Genomic DNA, 22,912 nt, shown 5'->3' with positions numbered 1-22,912 from the left:
GGCTGTAAATACTTTTGCCATAGTTACTTCATCGTTTTTTTTTACTAGTACTAAATTGGCAAAATTAAGATTTCCTTTATTGCAATTACAGGCTCTTGTGTCAACAATTGTGATGAGAAAGAAATTAATTCCTTTATGAATTCATCTGTAATGTAACAGAATGTGGAGAAGGCACGGCGGTGAATATTTTCGGGATGCATACAGACAACAATTGATTAACTATAATAATAATTATTATTTATATAGAAATTGCATCTCCATTGATATAAATATTTCACCTAATATGACATTATCACAACATGATGAAGTCACACCATTTTTTCTTATGGCTAGATTCAGGACTGATTATCTGTCAAATCATTTTCTCAGGAGAAAATATTGAGCCACCTCCGACTGAAAATCAATGTGCAAATATGTTATTTACACGTGTGCTGGTTTGGACAAACACACGCATTAGCGAAAAGGAAAACGGAGGGTCAAGCAGGACACATTGTCTTTTTCAGTCACTCCACAGCACTTATTGATTTTTCCCACACTGCTCTTTCTCGCTCCCTCGGCTTCAGTGTTTCCCCTTCGCCCCCCTTGAAAGGTCCCTACCTATTTTTCTTCCCGTCCCCACCTCACCTACCATTGTTACCTTTTGTCTCATACCTCACCTTTTTACTCCCAAATCATCCCCTCCTCGAACCATCTTGCTATTTGTTGGGCCCTCGCAATGCGTTTCATGTGTCTCACATGATTTATTTACACGTGAACTACTCACACTCTCTCAGGACACTTCATCCTTCACATCATCTGACAGAAAAGAGTCGTCTCGTATGAAGACTCATCTGCAGGAGATCTGTGATTTATGCAGCGCGTCAGAAGTTAAGACCCATGTCTTCAGCACAGCTTACAAGGGCTATAACTCATTCACTCACTTGTGCTGATCGCTATTCTCCAAGGTATGCATCAAAGATGGAAACATAGACTACAAGCATCAGTGAGGCATCGTTGTTTCACACCGCCGTGGAAGACGTAAAACAAATGTGGCAAGACACTTTGTCCAGAGTGACTATTTGGGTCGTCGCTTGTTGACAAGTATACCCGGCTATTGTGGGGTTTTTTTTCAACAGTCTGATGCTACTCCACTGTAAATGTCAAGCAATGGAAGAAAAGGCTGCATTTTGTGCAACTTGCCTTTTTCAATCCCGCTGATTATAAAAGAATGAAAAGAAAATGAAGAATTCGAACTATTTTTATCCTATTTTTAATTGATCTTCTAGTAAATGAGTTGTTAAGGTAGAGTGCTTTGTTTGTCTGGAACCTCTTTTAGCCCTTTTTACATCTCCATCTTCAATTTCTTCTTCTTTCTAAAATTTCACTATTTTATTGTTCCAATTTTTATTTTTGCTTAACCTTGTTTTACACCTACACCTGCGTCCCACTTGTTTTGCTATGGTTTATTTGCACAAATTATGAATCTCCTATTTGATGTTGCTACTCAATCAGCATACTGAGAAATGAGAATATACGTATCATCATTTAGCGCCTAATCCTCAATTGGCTCGATGGAAAAACAACAATGGAACATGGAGGGAAGACAAAGAGATGAAAGCGTCATTAGTAGTCTAGTCTGTCCGTGTTTATTTGCACACCCGCACCTAGACCACAACCGCCTCTCCAATCCTGTCGAGACAAGGGATATCTTCTACTCCCCAATTTGACTTTGGATTCAGACAGAAATTTAATCTCTTGTCTCAGTGTTGCATCTCAACGAGCCGGCACTAGACAGCGCACAATTAGCTTCACGCACGTGTTTGTTTTTGTACTTACAGGCTATTTTAACATGGTGGTGACTGGGTCACTTAGTTTGCTCCAGGGAACTGCAGCAGAGTGAAAACAATGGAAGATAATAGTGTGAGAGGATTGCAATAGCTCAGACTCTATTGTTGAAGTGGAGTATGTCAGCATGCTCGCTTAAATGCGTTCTTTTAATCTACACATTAGATTCATCTGAAATAGTGTTTCTCTTCATTGGCTGGGATATCGTTGTGATTGAAATTTCATCATCTCGTTGAAAATCACATTTAATCACCCAATTGTAATCGATGATTTTTTTTTTAAGAAATGAAAAGTACAATCTCTCTTGTACTTTGTCTTGATGTCTTTCATGTGACACGCAGTGATGAACTATTTTCCAAACACAGACTTAACTGACACGTGAAACCCGACACGCCATCCTCCAGCGACAAGAAAACGTTTCCGACATACCAGTCCCTTCATGCGGATCCCATTCACCCTCTCAGCATCTCCGCAGGCTGCTTGGGACTGTGTGTGTTTTAGTACATGTATGTATGACCATATTCAATTCCATCGCAAGAAAGCTAGTTGGTCTTTCACACACACATACACGAATCAGTCCAGTTTCAGCACTCCTACCGGATGCTTCTAAAATTAACAGTATGGAAAGGAAGGAATGTGAGACACAAGAAGTTTTTTATTTTATTGTTTGTGTGTTTTGGCATCGCTCTGTCTGCATATTTCCGAGTCTGTCTGTCTGTGTGTGTGTGTGTCTCTTAATACAGCTGTGTAACCAACCTTTGTGTTGACAATGCCAGTCCAAACGCAAACATCATTGTTTTTTAATGATGCGATAATCAGTCAAAAAAACACGCACGCACGCACACACATGCAAATGTGGTTAATTAATACACAGTATGTCGTGTGCCTGTGTGTGAGTCTTTCTATGTTTGTGTGGAAGGGTGAGCTTTGAGCTGCATGTGTCTCAGTAGCAGCTGTTTTGAGGCCAGGTGGTTGACCTCTACACACACACACACACACACACACACACTGACCCGCACACCAACTTTATTGCATGGCCATAAAACAAACACAAACAGCTTCTAAATCAACAGACTTGATTGAGGAGCATCAACATTGTATTGGACAGACAGAATCTCATTAGCAGCCATTCAGTACTTCCGACCTGCCAAATTCCACATCAGTGCACATTTAATACTGGAACTTGTTTTTCTCCTTTGACCTGATAATGGCAGCGGTGGAGGTTCGACTATAAACCAATGCACACGGAAAAATTCAACCTTAAATGAATTTGTGTCAAGGAAAATATTAGCTGAAGAACATTACAAATTGGAAGCATTTTTTGCAAATGGTATCAGTATTGGTGAATACTCAAAAATGGACTACCGTAATTTTGGGACTATAAGTCGCACCGGAGTATAAGTCGCACCAGCCATAAGATGCCCAAAAAAGTGAAAAAAAAACATATATATGTATATAAGTCGTCCCCCCACCCAAACGATGAAAAAAAAAACGCAACTTATAGTCCGAAAATTACGGTAGTCATACTGGTATCGGTCTGAAAAAAAGTCGTCTCAATATTTTTGCATTTGTGATTAAAATAAAATGTAAAAAAATTGTTGACCAGTGGAAGTATTCCGTACACAGGAGGAGGAGGGATGATCTTGGTTGACCAATTCCAGACCAACTGTTATCGCACTGATTAGCTCTCCAGTGCCTCGGAGCATCCCTCGAAGCGATTCCCGCCACACCGGCAGCTGCCAAAGGTCAGTGGATCACAAAGGCCGTTATGATATGTACATCCTGCGGGATCACATCAGCCTCAATATTTTATGTGCCGAGTAGTTTCATTGCTAAACGATCATTGAGTCACACTGACAGACATTGTGATACTCGTCGTGAAAGAAAAAAGTTTTTATTTTATCTGCACAATTCAGATTGTGTGTAATTGTTGTTAACTTGTGTTTCAGGTGTTATTTGAGGCAACGTTATGTGTGTAAGTGTCGAAGGTTAGGACAGGTCATGTCAGGTATGTCCAAACAAGTCCCGTCCCCTGAAGCACCAACATGTCCTTCTCTTTCTTCTTTTGGTCTTCCCTCACTTCCTGTATGAATTATTGCCATGGGTGACCCTCCAGTCACACCTTCTCAATAGCTGTCAAAGTTAAACACCTTTAAGTGGGCTTGTCACCATGGACGCACAACTCTTAAGAGAGCACAATTGAGCATTTTGATTGGAATTAAAACAAATGCGTCAATGTCAGAAATGCAGCGAGTGTCCGGACGAAGCCGTCTGGCTCTCCCAATTTTGTCACGCAGTGTAAATCCTCACACGATCCCATTAATGCGTCTCCCAAACTAGACACCGATGCCCCGAGCATACTAAAAAAGCAACATGGCCTCTCGGTGTCTTAGATACCGCACGTGATTATTTGGCTACTTGGAAGTCCTGCAACTGAACTCCAATGTGGGACGACGGGTGTCCCCCATTTTATCACCTTGAAGGAGACGCCTAAATAAAGCATCAGGTTAGGCCTGTTTGTATGTGTTGTCTTCCTCTAAATGTGACTTGCTTTCTGAGTGTGTCGCTATGGTTTCCTCCATATGAGTCTTGTTTTTTCCCCCCGGGTAAATTCTTGAGGGATAGAAAGGATGGAACGTGATCACTCGCATCAATACCGTGGCGGATACGGAGATGCAAAATATTCCCCAGCCCTGATTAATATTGTCAGCTCCAAGAATGATTCATAGCCAACGCATTGTGTTCTGTGTAAAAAAGACACCACCAACTTTTCACATCAAAAATTCTCTGTAAAATTAAAAACGCCTACAGGCGAGGTTCATTTTAAAGTTAATATTATTAGCTAGTTTAGGCAAGGCATCTTTATTTATACAGCATATTTAATACAAAAGGTAATGCAATGTGCTTCACATAGTTACAAAAGAATCCAAGATATCGAAAAGGAATATAGAAAATTCTTCGAGCATTCAAACAACAGTAAAGCCTGGGTTAATGAAAGTGGACAATATTCTTTGCAGAGGTTTGATAAATGTTGTGTCAAGTTATCAAAAACTATATATTTGCCTTTTTAATTCAATACATTTACCAATCTTTCTCTTTTTCCACTTACTAAACGTATTTTAGCTCTGCAGCGTCTCTCTCTCTCTCTCTCCCTCTCTCTCTCTCTCTCTCTCCCTCTCTCTCTCTCTCCCTCTCTCCCTCTCCCTCCTCCAGCGTCTCTCAACCAGACATTGTGGACTGCAGCGCTTTGACGCACCAGGCTTCCTCAGTTGGATTGTCTTGTTGCGCTCAGCTCTCTGGCGGACTTGAGTCCTCCTTCACGTTACCGATACCACTACCGGTACCTGTGACCGACTGCCAAGCATTCAGAACCAGTACGTCCACATCACCTCTTCTAAGTCGTTTTTTTTTTTTTCTGTTGTTTTTCGCTGGACGGTGGTTTGAATTAATTATCACTAGAAAGCTTTACCTGGAGTATGTGCGTGTAAGAGAGTGCATGTGTGTGTGCAGGGGTGCACTTAAAGTGTGTAAGTGCGTGAGGCTTCTGTGGATCAGGGCAAGGAGGATCGAGGTACCAGGGGGTTCGGCCGCTGCATGCCGCGGACATGTGGAAGTTTGTCCCGCTGTAGCGCAGCCAGAGTCGCTCCACCGCCTCTCCGAGCTCCCTTCTGGGAGACCCCACTCCCGGTTTTTAAATCATCGCACCCCCCATTAAGGAGATCCCAATGTAAATTTAGGACGTGAAATTTTAGAGACGACGAGGAGGACGGCATCCCGCTGAGTTTGCTGAACACTTTCCAGGATCTTTTTCATTCTCTTGCTTTTTTGCGCCTCACTTTTGCACTTGCCGCAATGCCGGGAGCCCTGCTGGTGGCCGTCCTGGCCGTCGCTCTGTGCGGCTGGGGCGCAGTCGGACAACCGTGCCCGACTCAGTGCTCCTGCACCGGGACCACAGTGGACTGTCACGGCCAAGGGCTCCGCAGCGTGCCCAGGAATATACCCCGTAACACTGAACGACTGTAAGTGCATACTTTGACTCCAATGTATTTCCTCGGAAAAATGTAAAACTGTATGAATTATTTGACGATAGATGTCTTAATTAATCAACTGACTTTATCTTAACAAAAAAAATCACCATTCAATATTTCAATAGGGGAATTTCATTTTATGACAAGTCATCTTGCACGTAATTTCTATTGACGTGTTAAAACGCCCACCAAAATATGCTTTCACCGTGGGGACCGGCGAAGGGCCATGCATGCGTGATGTGGTCTTGTTTGGTGGTTTTACACTGTTGCATTAGCGCTGCACCCGAGACCACATCGGTTTTGTCTGCAGACCAGTCAGTTAATCAAAAACGGATTTGGAAGCCAAGTGGGCTTCGAGTTTAACAGGCTGTATTCTATTAGAAAAAGATCAAATTAAAACTGGCCCTGCCTGCAGTGCAGCGGCAACAGCCTATGCTTAATTTACATTTATATGCGGGTCACTGTGCAAGTTTTATAGAAAATAAATATTCGACAGGCTGCGTTATTTTTACTGTTTCTTTTTCAGGGATCTGTACGCTAACAACCTGACTAAAATCACCAAGGGCGATTTTGCTGGATTGAGGAATCTGCGCGTGCTGTAAGTGGCTTTTTTTGTTTTTCTTGAGTTTTTCCTCCTATAACTGTCCTTTTGCACTTGCACTCTTTTTTTTTTCTCGTCCACTTACCCGACGCGCAATGCGCCAGACTCCGCGAGGGGGTCTGGTCGCTTTAAGTGAGTCATGCGTGTGCATTTTAACATATAGGCACCTGTTAATCTGCCCCTGTAGTGAGGGGAGGGGGGGGGGGGGTAGTATTTTCAACGGTGGGGCCTCGGGGGCCCATGCGCTGCAATGATTAACGCGCCAGCGAGGAAGTGATGGAGGCTGAGCAGAAAAGAAGGTTGTCATTACGCGCAACCACGAATGAAGGGATGACTGAGGGGAGGGTGAAAGTGGGGATCGAGTCAAGTAAGAACATGTGCGCGTGTTTGCGCGTGTGTGACTCACTATTCAAAAGTGAATCGCGGCGGAGACACATTGTTAGAATTCCTCGGGAGATTATGTCCTTGTTGAGGACATAGTGTGTGCGCTTGCTTCCGGTGGTTTTCCGGTCATCGGCTTGCTGCACCTTGTGTTTGTCATGTGATTGCATCAAAATGTGTGCTTGTGCAAGCGGGCTTGGTCAGCATTCTGGAGTAAGTGAGTGAGTAGTCAGAGCTAGAAGGTTAGACATGGACTAAATTGGATGATAGATGAGTCTGCGTTGAGTTTTAAAGTAAAATCCAGGCGGCGATCGACCGCCTGCTGATTGTCTTTTCTCCCTGATGCTGTTTCAACAATCTATCACCTTTCATCTCCATCAATCTCTTTCTTTTTCCATACCCACAGCAACCACTTTCATCTCAGAACCCAATCTCTTGTGACTTCTTGTCAAACTCCTTTTTTTCCTGACTCCATTAAGACACACTCGCCACACTCATTTCGACTTCCGATAGTTTTGGGGTATCTCGACTACACATTATCTTACTCTTTTATGCTTCTCCCTACAGGCAGCTTATGGAGAACAAAATCACCACAATCGAGCGAGGAGCATTCCAGGACCTGAAGGAGCTGGAGAGACTGTGAGTGACATTTTTTTTGTGTGTCTCAAAATAATAAACAGGTGCAACTCAGGCAATAGCCATTGAGCCACTTTTTTTTTTTTTCATAGCCTGCAAATTATGTGTGTAGATTGAAAATCTGGACCAAAATCGTAAACTGTCTTCGCTTTTAATAACATCAATAGGAAGTATTTCTTTTCACTATATTTTTTCATGCACTTTTACATACACATGACTTTACCTGGGACATGCCCCAAATCAGAAAGGCCAATCTGGGGATGAAGATATTGAGCTCCAAGTAAGCGGCAGTGAAAGGTTGTTGCGGTGCGATGGCGTATTCGCTGGTATTTAGCATCCAACCCTCCGGCAGTTATGGCATAATTAAGCCTCGGTTGTCTGAAAGCGACCACAGCGAGTCTGGCATAGAGACAACAGCAAGAGGGAAGGGGGGGTGCGGACCCCTGACTGGTGAAACGTCCATTGTGTGGACTGTCAACCTTGCTTGATGTTTGAGCAACTTGTATATCTAAATGTGTGTGCGTGTGTTGTCTGACCAACAAGCAACGACACACTGGAATGCAGTCGACGGAGTCAGACGGGGTCCGGAGTCAAGCTTTTAAGACGTGTTGCAAAATGCAGCGCATGCATCGACAAAGCCGCAGACCAGTATCAGGGCACATCCTTGAATCAATTTAGAAGTCAATCACGAGTTGAGCTAATCCCCTTCGCTCCCCCCGAATCTCAAAGTCCCTGTAACGTCAATTTGGAGATTTGTTTCTGAATACCGTAATTTTCGGACTATAAGTCGCGGTTTTTTTTCATAGTTTGGGTGGGGGGGGGCCGACTTATACTCAGGAGCGAATTATATACATATATATGTTTTTTTCACTTTTTTGGGCATTTTATGGCTGGTGCAACTTGTACTCCGGTGCGACTTATAGTCCGAAAAGTACGGTACATTAGAAATGATTGAAGGTACATGTGCAAGGACTAATATATAGTCTAAGACCTGTTTGGGTTACATGACCCGGCCCCAATGCACAAAGCAAGGTCCGTTAAGGAATTTTGGTACGTGTCCCAGTACCCCATCAAACACAGAACAGCGATTGTGAAATTTTCTTGATAGTCTGTCCAGAAGAGTGGAGGCTGTAATAGGATAAAAATTCAATTTCCCTCTACGCAAACAGTGCACAGGCTGACTCAAAATTTTCCCGTCAGCTTCACGTTGTGGCTGTTGTGTTGCTCCCCGAATTGCAGAAATTGAGTTTACATATAGTTAAGTAAGACTGACCTTTTTTATGTACTGGAGTCTAATCTAAGTAGGATTTTGTGAGCTATCCCATTTTGTTTCCTGGCATGCAAAGAGAACAAGTGAATAAAAAACATCCAGGGTCAGACTGACCTGCTACACGACTTGTACGCTTAAAACAGACAAGTGAACAAAGAGCGTAGTCATTTTGTGTTGTCTAACAGGATACGCTTGTTTCTTTGTTCGTTTCGTCTCCGAAGGCACCAAACAGCTTTGACGGCGGCTAACTTTCTGACACTACATGGTTCTTTCTTTTGCTCCGCGTAAGGGTCTTCAACTGTAATTCACCATCTTTGGCGTTGCATGTTCACAAACACAATGATGGAGCCAGTCATCAATGGCCCCCCGCAGCTGCCGGACAATGGCCCATCTCCCAAGTCTGGAGTCTGGGGGCCGATTTCAAAGGCCTCCATCCTCCAGGAGGCAACAGGGAGCCTGCTGGGCACCACTGCCCATAGGAGAGGCTCCTAAGATGGGGTGATGAATCCACAGTGACTACCCCCCACCAGGCTGGAAAACGCTCCCCCTCCTTTTTTTTCGTTTCTTTTTTTTTTAGTGACAGGCCCTGCAGGGCTTAGCCCGGGTGGGGTCAGGTGTGGGCCAGTAGCTGGAGGGTGTGGAGGTGGGGTGTAAGGAGTTGTGCAGGAGATAGGCATGTCACAACATACACGTGCGCATACACTAACACCCTCGCAGGTTTGGATACACTCATGCATGTGCATTTTCTTTCGCAAGGCTGCACTGTCACTATCGGTTGGATTCTTCTCCCTACAAAAAACACACACACACATTTTCACACACTTTCTTCTCCCCCTTTCTTGTGATATTTTTCAATACCCGCCCGTCTCTCTCGCTCTCTATTTCCATTGTCCCGCACATATCGGAATGTCACACATTCTTCCCTGCGGGTAGAAAAGGAAGGCGACGACTTGATCCTCTTATCATCATCTAACATTTGAATAATATACGGTGGCTGTCCAAAACCTGTGAAGAGTCACACTCTAAGTAAGAGACTCTAATTATGGGATTTCGGAACACATTAGAGATGAATGATAAGATAACTAGCCAGTAATTGAGTGATCACATGTTAAATATCAAACTGACAGTGGTGAGTACAGTAATTGCCCGAGTATTATTACAAGTCTTGAAATGCGTCTATCAAGAGAGATTACACAAGAGATTGAATGTAAGTGATTGTGTTGTCATGCTTTGACACAGTAAATAGCACAGAATCAGTTGTCTGTCGAGGATACCAAAAATAATTTGAAATAAGGTACTTAAATCATTCGCTGGGGCTTTGAGTGATAGCGTTGTTGCGGTTGATGGCGTGTGTGTGTGCATGCGTGTGTGTGTGTGTGCACGCTTCGTTTTCGTTTATTGGGCAGCAGAGCCTGAAATTACTTGCGCGGCGTGCTCCTTTGTAAAAAGGCATTGGAGATAGATTTCCCTTTTGGGCGCACTGCAGCAGCCATTTTTTTTTTGTTTGGTAAACACTTGTTTGCTCATATCACACCTAATGAATTTGAATGATGCTTGCTGGTCAAAGCCTGGACTGAATGCAAAGATGCTATCTGTCATTCTCTTTGAAATCAGATAAGATTGGTTGAATCTTGAGTGCAATGAAGTCTCTTTTGACTCACACGCCCGTGTTGGAGGAAGACATGGGCCACAATATTAGGTACACAACACAGACCAATTGGCTCAGTACAAAAGCTGAAATGGATCAAATTCAATAATGCTCAGTTAAATCATTTTACAAGAAAAAAATAGTTGTGGTGTGCGACAATGTGTAATTTTATGAGAACATCGTAATTTTTTTATTATTACATCACATTTGTTTTCAGAACAAATATATTTTTTAGCCCATCCAGTTCTTATTTGGCTCCTGCCATGGGATTTCCAAAAATTTATGAGTTTGAGCTTTATTTAACCGGACTCTTGTAATAACTTATTTTCCCATGAGGTTCTTTTTCTCGCAAGATTATAATCCCTGTTCTTTTTTGTCGCCCAGATTCTCAGTACTTGTACAGGTGTGCCAGAAATTGTAGCCACTGAGTGCTTGTGCATGCTGACATTCAGAGAAAAGTTTCGTAAAGGGCTTTGGGCAATCACTAGCTTGTGTGCATTTGTGGTAGATGCTATTTGTTGGTACAAATTAAGTGTTAACAACACTGCTGGTTTTGGAGTTGTAATAATTGCTTTCCAGGGTGATTTGTTTGTTTTCCTTGTCGGCCACAGACTGCAACTCACTTCATATCAGCGAGGCTGTGAAGTGTGAAAACCGACTGAGTGTGTGTTTAATATGTTTTCAAATGCTCGGCCACACAAAATGCCGCAATGTGTACGTGGGAGCTTGTAGGTATTTACTGTGTAGTTTGTGTCGCTCGAGCATCTGTTTATGAGGGCGGGGATTATCACCAAGCTGCAGCGAGACATTCACTAGTTGCGGGAGACTCTCACACCTCCGACTTGTGTCTTCAGCCTCTTTCAGGCACACTTTGCCCAATGGCATATTATTTGGAAATGAAATGTTATTGTGTTTTGATACCGTATAGTGATGTTTTTCTTTCTGGCATTTCAGTTTATTTGGATGGGATGGACTGATTTGATATGCGAGTTAATTATTTATTATTTCTGACAGACTACAAACATGTACAAGCGTGCCTCGTGTTTTCCCTTGTGAGTTCTCGTGATTATTAGGGGTCAAGCGTGTATCGGTGCAACAGATTGGTTTGCATCTTCATTCTCTGACAGCATCCTATCTATTTTAAGAGGATGAGCTCATAGCACTTCTCCTCCACACCTTCATCCGAAGTAGCCTCAAAAGCGTCCTCGGGGGAAGTGTAGCCCACCGAACGGGATAGGCAAGACCTGCCGGGATTGTTGGGGCCTCTCTGCAGGACGTAGGGCTCTTAACCTCTTAGCCTCCAGAGCAGCTGTTAAGGGAAAAGGGGTGAATAATTTAGAAACATACTTCTGCCAAATGTTAAATATTTATAATAGGGCTCTGGTAGAACTGCAAATGTGAACCTGTGTGAAGATGTTTGTCAGTAGGGATGCGTCCAGAGGGGAGGATTAAGAGTCCCCTTCCAAATTAACATGGGGAAATTGACGGCCCAGGTACCTCAAAGTACGGCCCACCTTGAGTTTTGGGGTCACGTTTTATGTGGACCCCCAATTTCTTTTCCTTTATTTAACGCTCATCCAGTCACGGCTGGCATCTGTTGCTCGGCCTCGTCAATGTGCGTGCGTATGTGTCGAGGTTAAACAGTTTCAGCAGCCTTTCACTCACTGTGTCACTCAGTTGCCTCACTCTCTCCCCCGACTCACATCAAGGCACATCCGCCTGCAGACATCAGCACACAAACCTCTTCACTCCACTCAAGCAGGGTTAAATGATCGCACCCACATTATTAAACTCACCCGAGTTCTCTCAACGCTTCTATTTGTACGTGTGTACGTGTGTATGTGTGTGCGTGATGACGGGCTGTTGTGAGTTCTTCCCCTGTGAGGGCCTTGTTTGCTCAGTGGGGTCCCTTTCACACATTCAGTAGCCCGGCCAGACCGCCTGTTTGTTTTTCCCACATCGTCTTCTCTTCTCTCCCTTTGTGGTAAAAAGAAAATCTCCCCCCCTTGCCTACATTGGAACTCTTGTCTTTCTCCCCATGCCTCGCCTGCCTTCCACCTTCTCCACTTTACTATTTGCTTGGCAGCCACGTTACCATCAAGAGTAACCTGGAGTCTGTTCTTTTGTCGACTGTCACCAAATAGCATTAGGTGCACCCGTGCAATCTAACGGAACCCAAAGCACGAGCTGCGTCAATATGGCACACACACACACACACACATTTTGTTTGGCTGTTTGTACTGTATGTTTGCAGGCCACTTTGTTTTTGGATGCTCACACAAGATTGCTGGGCAGCACCATTTTTGATTGCGGCATGAGGGGGGGAATGATTCATCCGTTTGTTACGCAGGCTCCATCCTGGTTCATGGAGTTGAACAAAATGTGAGGAAGAGGTTTATTTTGGGGCGGTGGTTGGCCTTTGGGGTGTGGCGCATGTCCATTGACAAAATGAGAAATGACTCTTATTTTCGGTATCCAGATTTTTATGCTAAACGGTCGTGTGGTTTTATAAGCTGCAATGATGCAGCTTTGGTTGACACCATAAGAATGCTAATTATTTGACAGTTTATGGCTGTCTTCTCAGTGCAAGCTAATGAAAGCCAGTGAGTGTATCGATCCATGAAAATCTAACGTCGTCCCCTTATAAACTATAAACATTAAACTCGTAAACAGCTAATTTATAACATCCTTGGTTTGAAAAGTGGTTTCCTTATACGTTTTCCGTCTTTTTCAGGCGCCTGAATCGGAATAATCTGGCTGTTTTCCCTGAGCTGCTCTTCCTGGGCACAACGAAGCTTCACAGACTGTAAGTCCTGATTCCCGTTGTCCCTTTTGACTGATCACGAAACTGCTAAGCATTGTTGTGACATCACTCGGATGACAAATGGTGACATTCTGTTGATGTCATTTTGGGCAGAATTTGCCCAAGAGAATTCCACCCTTTTCAGAAATAGGTTTCATTAAAAATCCATATCTGTTCCACAGGTCACAATCTAGATAAATGTACTCCATAGTGTCACTGATTGGACTCGAATTGTTTGTGCAACTCTTTCCAGGGCTCACAATATATTTCTTTTGGGACGATTCTAACACAAATCTGTCTGCATTTTATTACTCAACTAATGTCGAGGGATGGCTATTGAGGCCACTTTAACCTTTTACAAATAAATTCTCATCAGTGTAGGTTGCTGCAGATGTGTTGAAATGATCTCCAAACAATCCATTGATGAACTCGATGAACTACATCTATTCCATTAATCAAGCGGTAGTTGGGTTGAACTGGTTAAACTAGTAGTTGGATGGAACAATTTGTGAACCTTGACCTCAACCCCATCAAACATGTTTGTGATGAACTGAGACAAATACTGTAGACCACCAGGCCCAATCTCAGGTTCAATGTCAGTGATCCCACAAACATTGTTCTAGATGATTGGACAAACATTCCCACTGAAGAGTGGACGTGATAATAGTGCCAATGAGGAAACCAAAACCATATTCCATTAATTGTCACTATACACGAAAAAAAATGGACTTGGAGTATAGGCGAAGTATAGTTGTTTAAGCCACTGTAAAATAAAAGAAATGCTGTAATATCTGAAGATTTGTATTTATTGTATATAAAATTGTATGTTGGTAAATCCCGGCAAAAATCATGGAAGTCGATGCACCAGATTGGCTTTTGCAGGCCACATAAAATGATGTGGCTGGCCAGATCTGGCCCCCGGGCCTGAGTTTGGTACCTTTTACTTTTGACCCATCAATGACTCCTTGTTTTCTTTTACACTCTAAGTTCCAATGGCTATCGTCGCATTGCTTCTTGTCCATATGTTGCATCGTGCATGGAAACAAACAACTGAAATGCCATTTTGGTCTGGTGCTTGTGGAAGCTTGCCAACAATGATGTGGTGGAACATGGATGAATGAGAAGGAGTCGTGTGATTTTCAATGACTCTATTGAGGCCAGTTCAGTAGCTAATGGAGATTAGCACCCCGACAGCTGCTGTTCACCGTGTGCATGCATGCCCGAGTGTGTGTGTGTGTTCATGATGAATCAGGTTTCCCCTCTAAAGTTACATTTGGCCTTTCATAAGTAGTAAATAGTTTTAGTCACAGAAAATCAACAGTTGCATTCAAAGACGTGCGCCGCCAATTGCTCCGCCACCTCTGTCGCGGTGCTGAGCGTAAAACGATCTGTACATCTCAGACTGTGGGAACTAACTACTCGTCGTGGTTGTTTGTGGTTTCGGGGGAATAATTACGGTGTAGTATATAGATTTATATATAAATGTAGCTGAATATATTTATCTAAAACAATATTGACACGCTCAGATGATTCACATTGTGTGAAAGTTGTTTATGTTCTGCGGCCGCTCCGGCGGTCCGCTGGCTCGACCTGTCATGTCTGAGGTTGTGTGTCTGTCCGTGCACGCTTGTGTAAGTATGTGTGTTGCTCAAGGCCAAGACTTGGCATTTTGCTTAGCGTGGGGGCCAAAAGTAAAAATACATCCCAGTTCGACTTCTCCCCATTCAGCTGTCGCAGACCACCGGCCTCTCAATGCGCGAACGCACGTTTGTGTAGCGGCGGGCGTGTGCGTCTCAACCCTCGCAAACAAGTCTGCCTTAACATTATTCGTCGGGTGGTGGAATCTGCTATGATAAGTGCGTTTGTATAACAATGATCATAAAAATACACGGAAAGAGTGTGCTAGTCCACAATGAACTTTTTTTTTTTTTTTTTTTACCGGCGCCTCAGCGGCCACAAAACTGCAAGCGCATTTGTCACAAGTATGGAAGTCATTTCGACTGCAAAGCCAATATTAATTCTTTTGTGTGTGCTTTGACCCCATGCAGTGATTTATTCTATTTTTAGAAAACATAACATGAAACCCTTGAGAATCTCTACGTGGAAGTGGAACCGTGTTAGGTTTTCTATTGAGGTCAGATGGTATGTGCAAAGTCTTTACTTCTTCCAACAGTGCTGCTATATATACGGACACTTACTCAACCTACTATTATGAACATTCTTGTTTTCACTCTTAGACTTTAAAACCTTATGTGTGTTATGCTTTTAATCTTTGCTCAGTGCACCAGTTGAAGGACTCAAGTCCCCAATTTTCCTGTAAATTATATACTCATTCTTTTTTTCCCCCGTCTCTACATCTGCGTAAATGATGACGTTCTCGAGTAAAACTCAATCTGTTGAGGAACTTTGCGGCATACTTTTAAGAGCTACATTCATCACATTAGTTGACTTAATCGAATACGAGTGCAATCCAGCTGTTTGTACACAAGCAATTAAAAAGTCAGCTTTCCATATTAGCTCCCTTTTTAAAACGCTGACGTCCTCAACACACACATTGACTGCATGAGGTTACACACATCTGGAGACGCCATGTGGCAGGCAGCACCCCAGCAACCATGTCTCTCTGTATTTGCCACGGCACAGACGCACACACACACACATATTCTGTCCCCGCATTCTATTGTCGAGTGCTGAGAACCACAGCTGTGACTGTTTGCTCCGAGCGAGAGCGGAGGGACGGAAAGAGAAGGTGATCGGGTCCAACAGAGCCAGTTCATTAGATGGACTCTGTAAAACATGATGGCCCACTAAAAGATCAGCACCTTTGCCAAGATCCCGGACAACCGCCGAGCCGCTGCGCAAATCATCCGATCGGGCGTGTGTGCGTGTGTGTGTCTGTGTGTGTGTGAGCGCAATCATGGACTTTATGACCACAGAACTGACAAGGCAACTTTTATGACGTTCTGCTTTTATTAAAACTGTAAAATAAATGCTTGGGGATTGATGAAAAGAATGGTGCGCTAGATGAAAAGAGAACATTCTCTAATTCCACAAGTCTGGTTTTGTTTCAGTGTGAGTGAGCTCAGATTGATGGGATGTTTGGATTTTATTGTACGTTTTGTTTTTTTCCTGGCTTGCTTCTTTCCAGTGTCACGCTTATCTTAGATTGTTCAAACATCGCATTTTTCTTTTAGTTGAACTTTTTGCCAGACTGGACCAGGCCAACGCAGCAGGAGTGACTTTGAGATGCACATGGCGGGGTGACGATTTAGAAAATCGAGTTTAACCTTACACCTGCTCAGCCCACATCTAAGACAGCCGCTCTGACATGATGTATTCCATTCATAAATTTAACGACATCAAACCTTCGGATCAACTTCCAGCCACTCTATAAAAAAAAAAAAAAAGCCAAATTGTGGTCTCCCAAATTTCCAAACCCACTAAACTAGACTTGCCCTGACATGACAATCAAGATGTGCCCATTTTTATGCTGAGCGGACGTGTGTTGTCTATGAAAATAGAGCTCAACGTGTGTGTTTGTGTGTGTGTGTGCGTGCATGTAATAGCGGTTAATCCTCAGCTAAACTGTGCCATGATGAGGCTTTACCAAACACCATTGTTGCTTAGCAGCCTAGTAGGTTGAATCTTTGTCTTTTGTACCCCCCCCCCCCCCACACACACACACACACACATGCACTTGCCACCTTGGTCTGGGAACAAGTGGGTCTTCTTGGTATATCGACACTCGACAGTGAACTAGGATGATGTGTTTTTTTCTTGTGAAAGAATATTTTGAAATCAACAGAAAACAAATCCGGTGCTTTTAGTCACCACAGTGCTGATGACCTCTCGGGTCCGAGAAGGGTGAAAGGTGAAGAATGTCCCAATCAGAACATCTAAGCAGGAGGTAGTATGTCAAAGTTGGAATGTCTTCCTAAACATTTACAATAATGGTGACAAAATGAAATCACAATTAGTTAAATACATTTCAATTATGTGCACGCCGTGATTATTCAAAACATCGAGTGACTTTTTGATTTATTTTTGGATGCTGTCTGATATCCTTAACACTTAAGTGTGATGAATGAAGATATATTTAGTGATTGTTCACATATGATGCACTATATAAACTTGTCATAGTCTCCGTCCAAGAGAATGACTTAAATCCCCCGAAGCGTCTCGCTCTCCTTCCCATCACGAATAAACAGGCCCGCACACTCGCACCGACTCACGACTTGAGTGTTCCGTCTCATTTCCTGCCCCCTCCCGTTTCTTTGAATGCAGATATAAAAAATTCTCATGCACACATTCGCATAAAACAAAAGAGCTCTTTTCACAGCAGATGCTATCCAAAAGTCCAGGAGTCATTCCTACTCACAGGGAAACAACCAGTTATACTTTTATTTGTAATTTTTTTTTTTTCTGGGGTAGGTATTTCCATCTGATCTGTTCCCACACGAGGAATCACCTTGAGTGCAAACAAGCTCTTGCAACGTTAGTGAGTCATTCATTCGCCTTTGCATGAGTAACATGATTGATGTCTGAATTGCTCAAGGCCACTCATTCCTAAGAAGTGATTTTGCCATTCATATCCCCCAATACAATGCTGCAATTCATTCGCAAGGGATTCGACTTTGCCAAAGCCAGAGTGGCATTATTGAGATGGCACCTGTACAAAAGATGATGTTATACCGACAAAATGTAAATATGAACTGAAAACGCCCTACTTGAATTTGAACAAACTTGTTTCTGGATGGGTTTGAAAGATGCCCAGATATGATGGACGACCAGCTGCTGTTGATTTATTTGAAAATATGATTTCAATACATGTGTAAAATCCAATATTAGCATTATCTGCACTTCATTAAGTGCCGCCCCCACGAAATTATAGGAATGCGTCTCGCAATAAGATCCCGCAAAGTGATCGGCTTGACTATTTCCCCATGGGAAATAACGAAAGGGAAATAATCCGTTCCAGAGTCAAGCGGTCACTATCACATATATGAAATTGGCGTTAAAAATTACACATTGAATGAATACGCGTACATGTTCTTCAAAAATAACGTCTTGCTTATCCATCCAAGTAATCTTTTCTTTGTGATCACCAGCATCACCAACAAAATCAGAAAAAAAAAAAACACGTATATCTTCTGAACTGAAGTCTCATGTGACCTCACATGGGGTTTTTCCAAGATTTTTCTTGGAAACGTTTCGTAGACCTTGACAGTAGTTCACCGATTTCCAAATGTGAGAAATCAACAGCTTTACGATTTCAAGTCATCCAAAAATAATTTATTTACTGCAAATAATGTACGTAGCTTTGCTCAGCTATCTATGTCGGCGACATATAGTGGTCGACAGTACGATGACAGCTCGTCCACCAGGTGGCATAATTAACATGTTTTTTTTTGGTAAGCTAATTAATTTGATAAACAGGTAGATTTTTTTTTTTAAAAATGCACCACACCATAAAAGTAATCTTGCCTAAAATGACCGCAGTACGTCACCAATTTGACACAGCAACTTGGTCAATCACCTGTTGGGTGTGTGTGTCAGAGGTCGGTAGCTCACAGGGCAAAGGTCATGGGGAGCATCAAATGAGATCTGCAGGATAATGAAAATGCCAGGCAGAAGTGGCGGCGAGAAGTAGAGAAAGTTATGCTCCAAAAAAAAAAATGGGGTAAAGGGGGACACCAACGGTGAGCCAGAATGAATGAAGGGTATTTAGGGCAAAGATTAGAGATGTGTTTGCTGTCTTAAATGGTGCGTGGAAAAAGTGGAGGAAGACAATGACGCGTTGACAGAAGCGTTTTGCACATTGAGAGTGAGCTGTAAAGGGGACATGTGGAGAAAGTAAAAAAGTCGAAAAGGAAGTTTTATCAGCCGTCACTGTAGATGGCAGGTAGCCTGAAGTCTGGAGCCTGCATGTCTGTTACACACAATTACTCAGGTGTGTGCGGATGTAACATGAGCATCCATGATATAGAGTGATACCACCAACTCGATGTGTGGGTGTCCCTGTATGAATGAATACCGGCGTGTTATTAGCGTTTCCCCGGTGCGTTGGCTCCGCCCACTAAGCGTCTTAATTGTGTTTGTTTCATGTTTGTCACTTAACACACTGCGTTTAAGCTCATTATGCAAGGCGGCGGGGTGCACAGGAGCAGGATATGCTCGCTCTGCTCTGGCTAGCCTCCCTCTGCAGGCTATCTGCAGGTATGGATCCACACGCAGCGCCTGTTGATGGATGTCCGGGCCCGCTCGATGAGTTATGGGAAGGATTATGAAGTAATCAGGACAATTTATCATGCATGGCTACTCGCCTCACCCGTATCGCATCCACTCAGCAGTATTGACCTCGGCCTTATACCTCTAGCGCTCTAATAAAGTGTTGAGATTCTCTTTTAAATGACCCAATAATCAGTGTGTAATTAATCATCACACTTAGGCCTTATCACAGGAGTACGTAATATTTTGTGTGAATGTGGTTCCAAGTTATTGTTTGTCTTTATGTGCCTGTCAGCTTGGATGTTTTCCTTTGGGGGGGCGGGGTAGGGTATTTCAGGGGAACAAACATTTTCAAACCCATACAATTCTTGAAAGAATGCTAATAAAGATACAATATATGTTCCTTTTGGGGGACAGGTGAAAATTGCAAAGTACCCAAAAGTAATATCTGGCCTGGCACCTGGAGCATCCAAGAATTTTTCAGGAGAGGGGCAGTGCCCCATCGCCCCACCTCTAGTTCTGCCAATGGTGCCTCGTCTCACCCAAAGTCAGCTGCGATTGGCTCCAGCTCCCCTGTGACCCTAATGAGGACAAAATGTGTCGAAAACAGATCTTTCAACATAACAGAGTAATAGAAGTCAATGTTGAACATCACACTCCTTCCCCGGCAACACGGAATGCCCTTCCACTATTCTTTGTCTATGTTGTTTATCCAGAACAGCGGCGCCGAAGAAAATTCCCAAAAATGCCGGCTTTTCCCGGCAGTGTTCGAGGGGCAAACGAGGGCAGTTACTGTGAAAGGAGAAATAGTTGCGTTGATGTCAATCAGTCAGCAGACCTAACATGGCCGTCTCTCTCCGCCTGCGGGTGCCGGCCTCCTCCCTCTCCTCTAATCCTCCATCTTGGCTACATGTCAAGCCGCCTTGTCCAGTTGCACAATATCCCCCCTCCAGGGCAGGCAACTGCATCGCCTCTCTGGCTCCATTAGTGCCACTCCACAGGCATAGTCGGCATTCTCCAGCGGGACCGTCATCGCTGGCCACTGGCACCCTCGTCACTCTCCAAAAAATCCCCCAATCTTCTTCTTGGTCACCTTCTTCCTCTCCCTCATCACTCTTCTTCCTCCCTCCATCATCTTTCGCTCCCCTCCATCCATTGCGTTGGTTTGGAGAGGGTTACGCAAGACCCTCATGCAGGGTAACAATGCAAAAGAGGAAACTGGAAGCTGACCAGTGATCCCCCCCCCCCTCTCTCTGCAATGTTGCTCACAAGTTTCAAGTTTCTGGCATTAATTCATCCTTAAAGCTGAGTGTGTTTTGAACTGACCACGGCGACTTAGCCTCATTAAAACGCATCATGAGGCCAGCTTGAGAGCTGCAGCACATCGCCCTTTGTCAGAATGGGATGATTTTGAATAAGAATGGAAAGATCAGTGCTGTGCGAAAAAAAGAGAAGGTGTAGCTGCGTATACGTGGCTAGCGTCTAATGATAGCTTCTACCTCAGAAGCGTTATTATCCTATTACTTTGTCATTTCGACAGAGTGCACCCCCAACCCACCAAGCACGCCCCCCTAATTGAACGACCCCTCTGCAAGTGCCTAGCAATAAAATATTCTCCAATACACACACATGCACGCACCGAGACACATGCCAAGAAGATTGGGTAATGCCAAATTAAACAGATGCTATCTCAACGAGAGTGATCCAATAAACTATGCGAGACAAGTTAGGACTCTGATCATTCATTACGTTCTCCCTCTAACACCATCGTAGTTGTTTTTTTGTTTCTATGGTGATCAATTTGGCAAAAATGTAATCTATCAAAATAATATTCCAACAATGATGTCAGAAAAATACAAATATTTACATTTATTCAGGTTGCTAACATTGTTTCAATAGTACAACTATAAAGTCATTTTGAATAAATAGGGCACTATTGTTATCAGTCCTTATAAATATTTATTTCTTTTTATATTTTGCTTGACTAGTGCAGATAGAAGAAGGCATTTGCGCAAAGTGCATCCACAGTGAAAAGAACTGCAGATGGGCACTTGGAGACCCACAATCGTGCGTCTGTGTTTTTTCGTGACAAACGACACCTAATACATTAATCAAAATAAAGTCAGTGATGAGAACCGTCAAAGGCTGTAATTCTCTGGCACATTCTAATATTGCAAACACATCTTGCGCTTGCTGAACCGTTTAGTAGCATTCAATAGTTCTTGAAGAAAAGTCCAATCCAAGTATTCCCTTGAACCTTCTTGGCCTTTGAAACATCTCACACATACACACACACACACACACACACACACGCACACACACACACCACGGTGGACTTCACTCAATCTCCCACCCTTGTTTTAACGAGAGACTTCTTCAACTTTATGACTTTCAGCGCGATGGAAATACAAAGACAGATCCTCATCCTTGGGGGAAATTCAATTATGGACAATTGGCAGGCGTGTAGAGACATGGAGGAGGGAGGGAGGGTTGGAGGAAGGAAGGAAAGAAAGAAGGAGAAACAGGAGAAGTGTGTATGTTCAGGTCTCTTCCTGTTCTTGGGTCAGATTCTGAGGCCTGCATCCCGACAATTTATTGGCAGACTCTCTTATTAGCACACAAAGAGGAATTCTAACAATTTATTCCTCTGAGCCAAAGATAAATAAACAATGAATCCAATTTTTTTTCATCATTGAAGCTGTCAAACAAGTGGCTGTAACATTTGCCCTCCATTGCTTTTCTCAGCTGCAGAAATACTCTTAGTCGGTTATAATTATTATTTGTTTATATTCCGACTTGGACTGCCTCGTCTCATTCTGGCGCAGCAACTGCAGAAAAAGTGATAATAATGACCTGTTTGTGTTTTGCTTCTTCACTTTCCTCTTTGTTTACTTAATTCTCCTTCCATTATTCTTTAGTTGTGAACAACACTGTGTGTGTTGTCGACTTTAACAAGGCAAAATGTAAACCGATGATCCTTTGGTGCAACGACGGGGGTGGGCTCTTCCGCTATGACTAAAGTCAGCGGTGAGAGTTAGACACCTGCAGGTTAATAAATACACAACTTTTACCGCAATGTACTTGAAAAAAGATGATGTCAGCCTATTTTACGAGTCTCATAATTATAGTGTATGCAAGAGTCTTTAGCAAGCGGGTTACTGTCAATGTCTGTGTGTGTGTGTGCGTGCTAGCGCATGTCCTGGAGTTAACAGATGACATCTTTCGAGATTCCATAGTGATCTGCGGAGTAACATTTGTTTTGGATGACGGTGATATATCTTGTCAAATCAATGTATTGATATATGGAAGAATCCAGTCTGGAATTGGGTTACTTTTTTCCCCCCCCCTTAATGATTGTTCACCTGCCCAAAGTTTTTTTCTGTGAATCCAAACCACATTGGCGTGTTCAAAAGCTTTCATTGCTTGGCTTTGTTTGCACAGTTTCCCCACCCAATAGTGAAACTGTATCACCATATCCAATCCATTTGTGTTT

At 43.2% G+C, this 22,912-nt stretch overlaps 1 protein-coding gene across 4 annotated transcripts in view; it reads left to right on the top strand.

Annotated features, from left to right (window-relative positions):
- slit2 (slit homolog 2 (Drosophila)) overlaps positions 1-22,912 on the top strand; it is an 83,288-nt gene that overhangs the window by 16,118 nt on the left and 44,258 nt on the right. For 3 of the 4 annotated variants that reach the window (XM_061274753.1, XM_061274750.1, XM_061274752.1), the window contains exons 2-6: positions 3,451-3,569; positions 3,774-5,843; positions 6,379-6,450; positions 7,402-7,473; positions 13,123-13,194. In XM_061274753.1, the coding sequence (XP_061130737.1) occupies positions 5,677-5,843; positions 6,379-6,450; positions 7,402-7,473; positions 13,123-13,194 (383 nt within the window). In that variant the 5' untranslated portion in view covers positions 3,451-3,569; positions 3,774-5,676. The remainder of the gene's footprint in view (positions 1-3,450; positions 3,570-3,773; positions 5,844-6,378; positions 6,451-7,401; positions 7,474-13,122; positions 13,195-22,912) is intronic. The other variant, XM_061274751.1, reaches the window with a different exon arrangement.

This window comes from Syngnathus typhle, linkage group LG3, assembly GCF_033458585.1.
Source record: "Syngnathus typhle isolate RoL2023-S1 ecotype Sweden linkage group LG3, RoL_Styp_1.0, whole genome shotgun sequence".
NCBI classification, from domain to species: Eukaryota; Metazoa; Chordata; class Actinopteri; order Syngnathiformes; family Syngnathidae; genus Syngnathus; species Syngnathus typhle.
The sequence above is the reverse complement of the archived record's forward strand: the minus strand, read 5'-3'. Positions and strand labels throughout refer to the sequence as shown.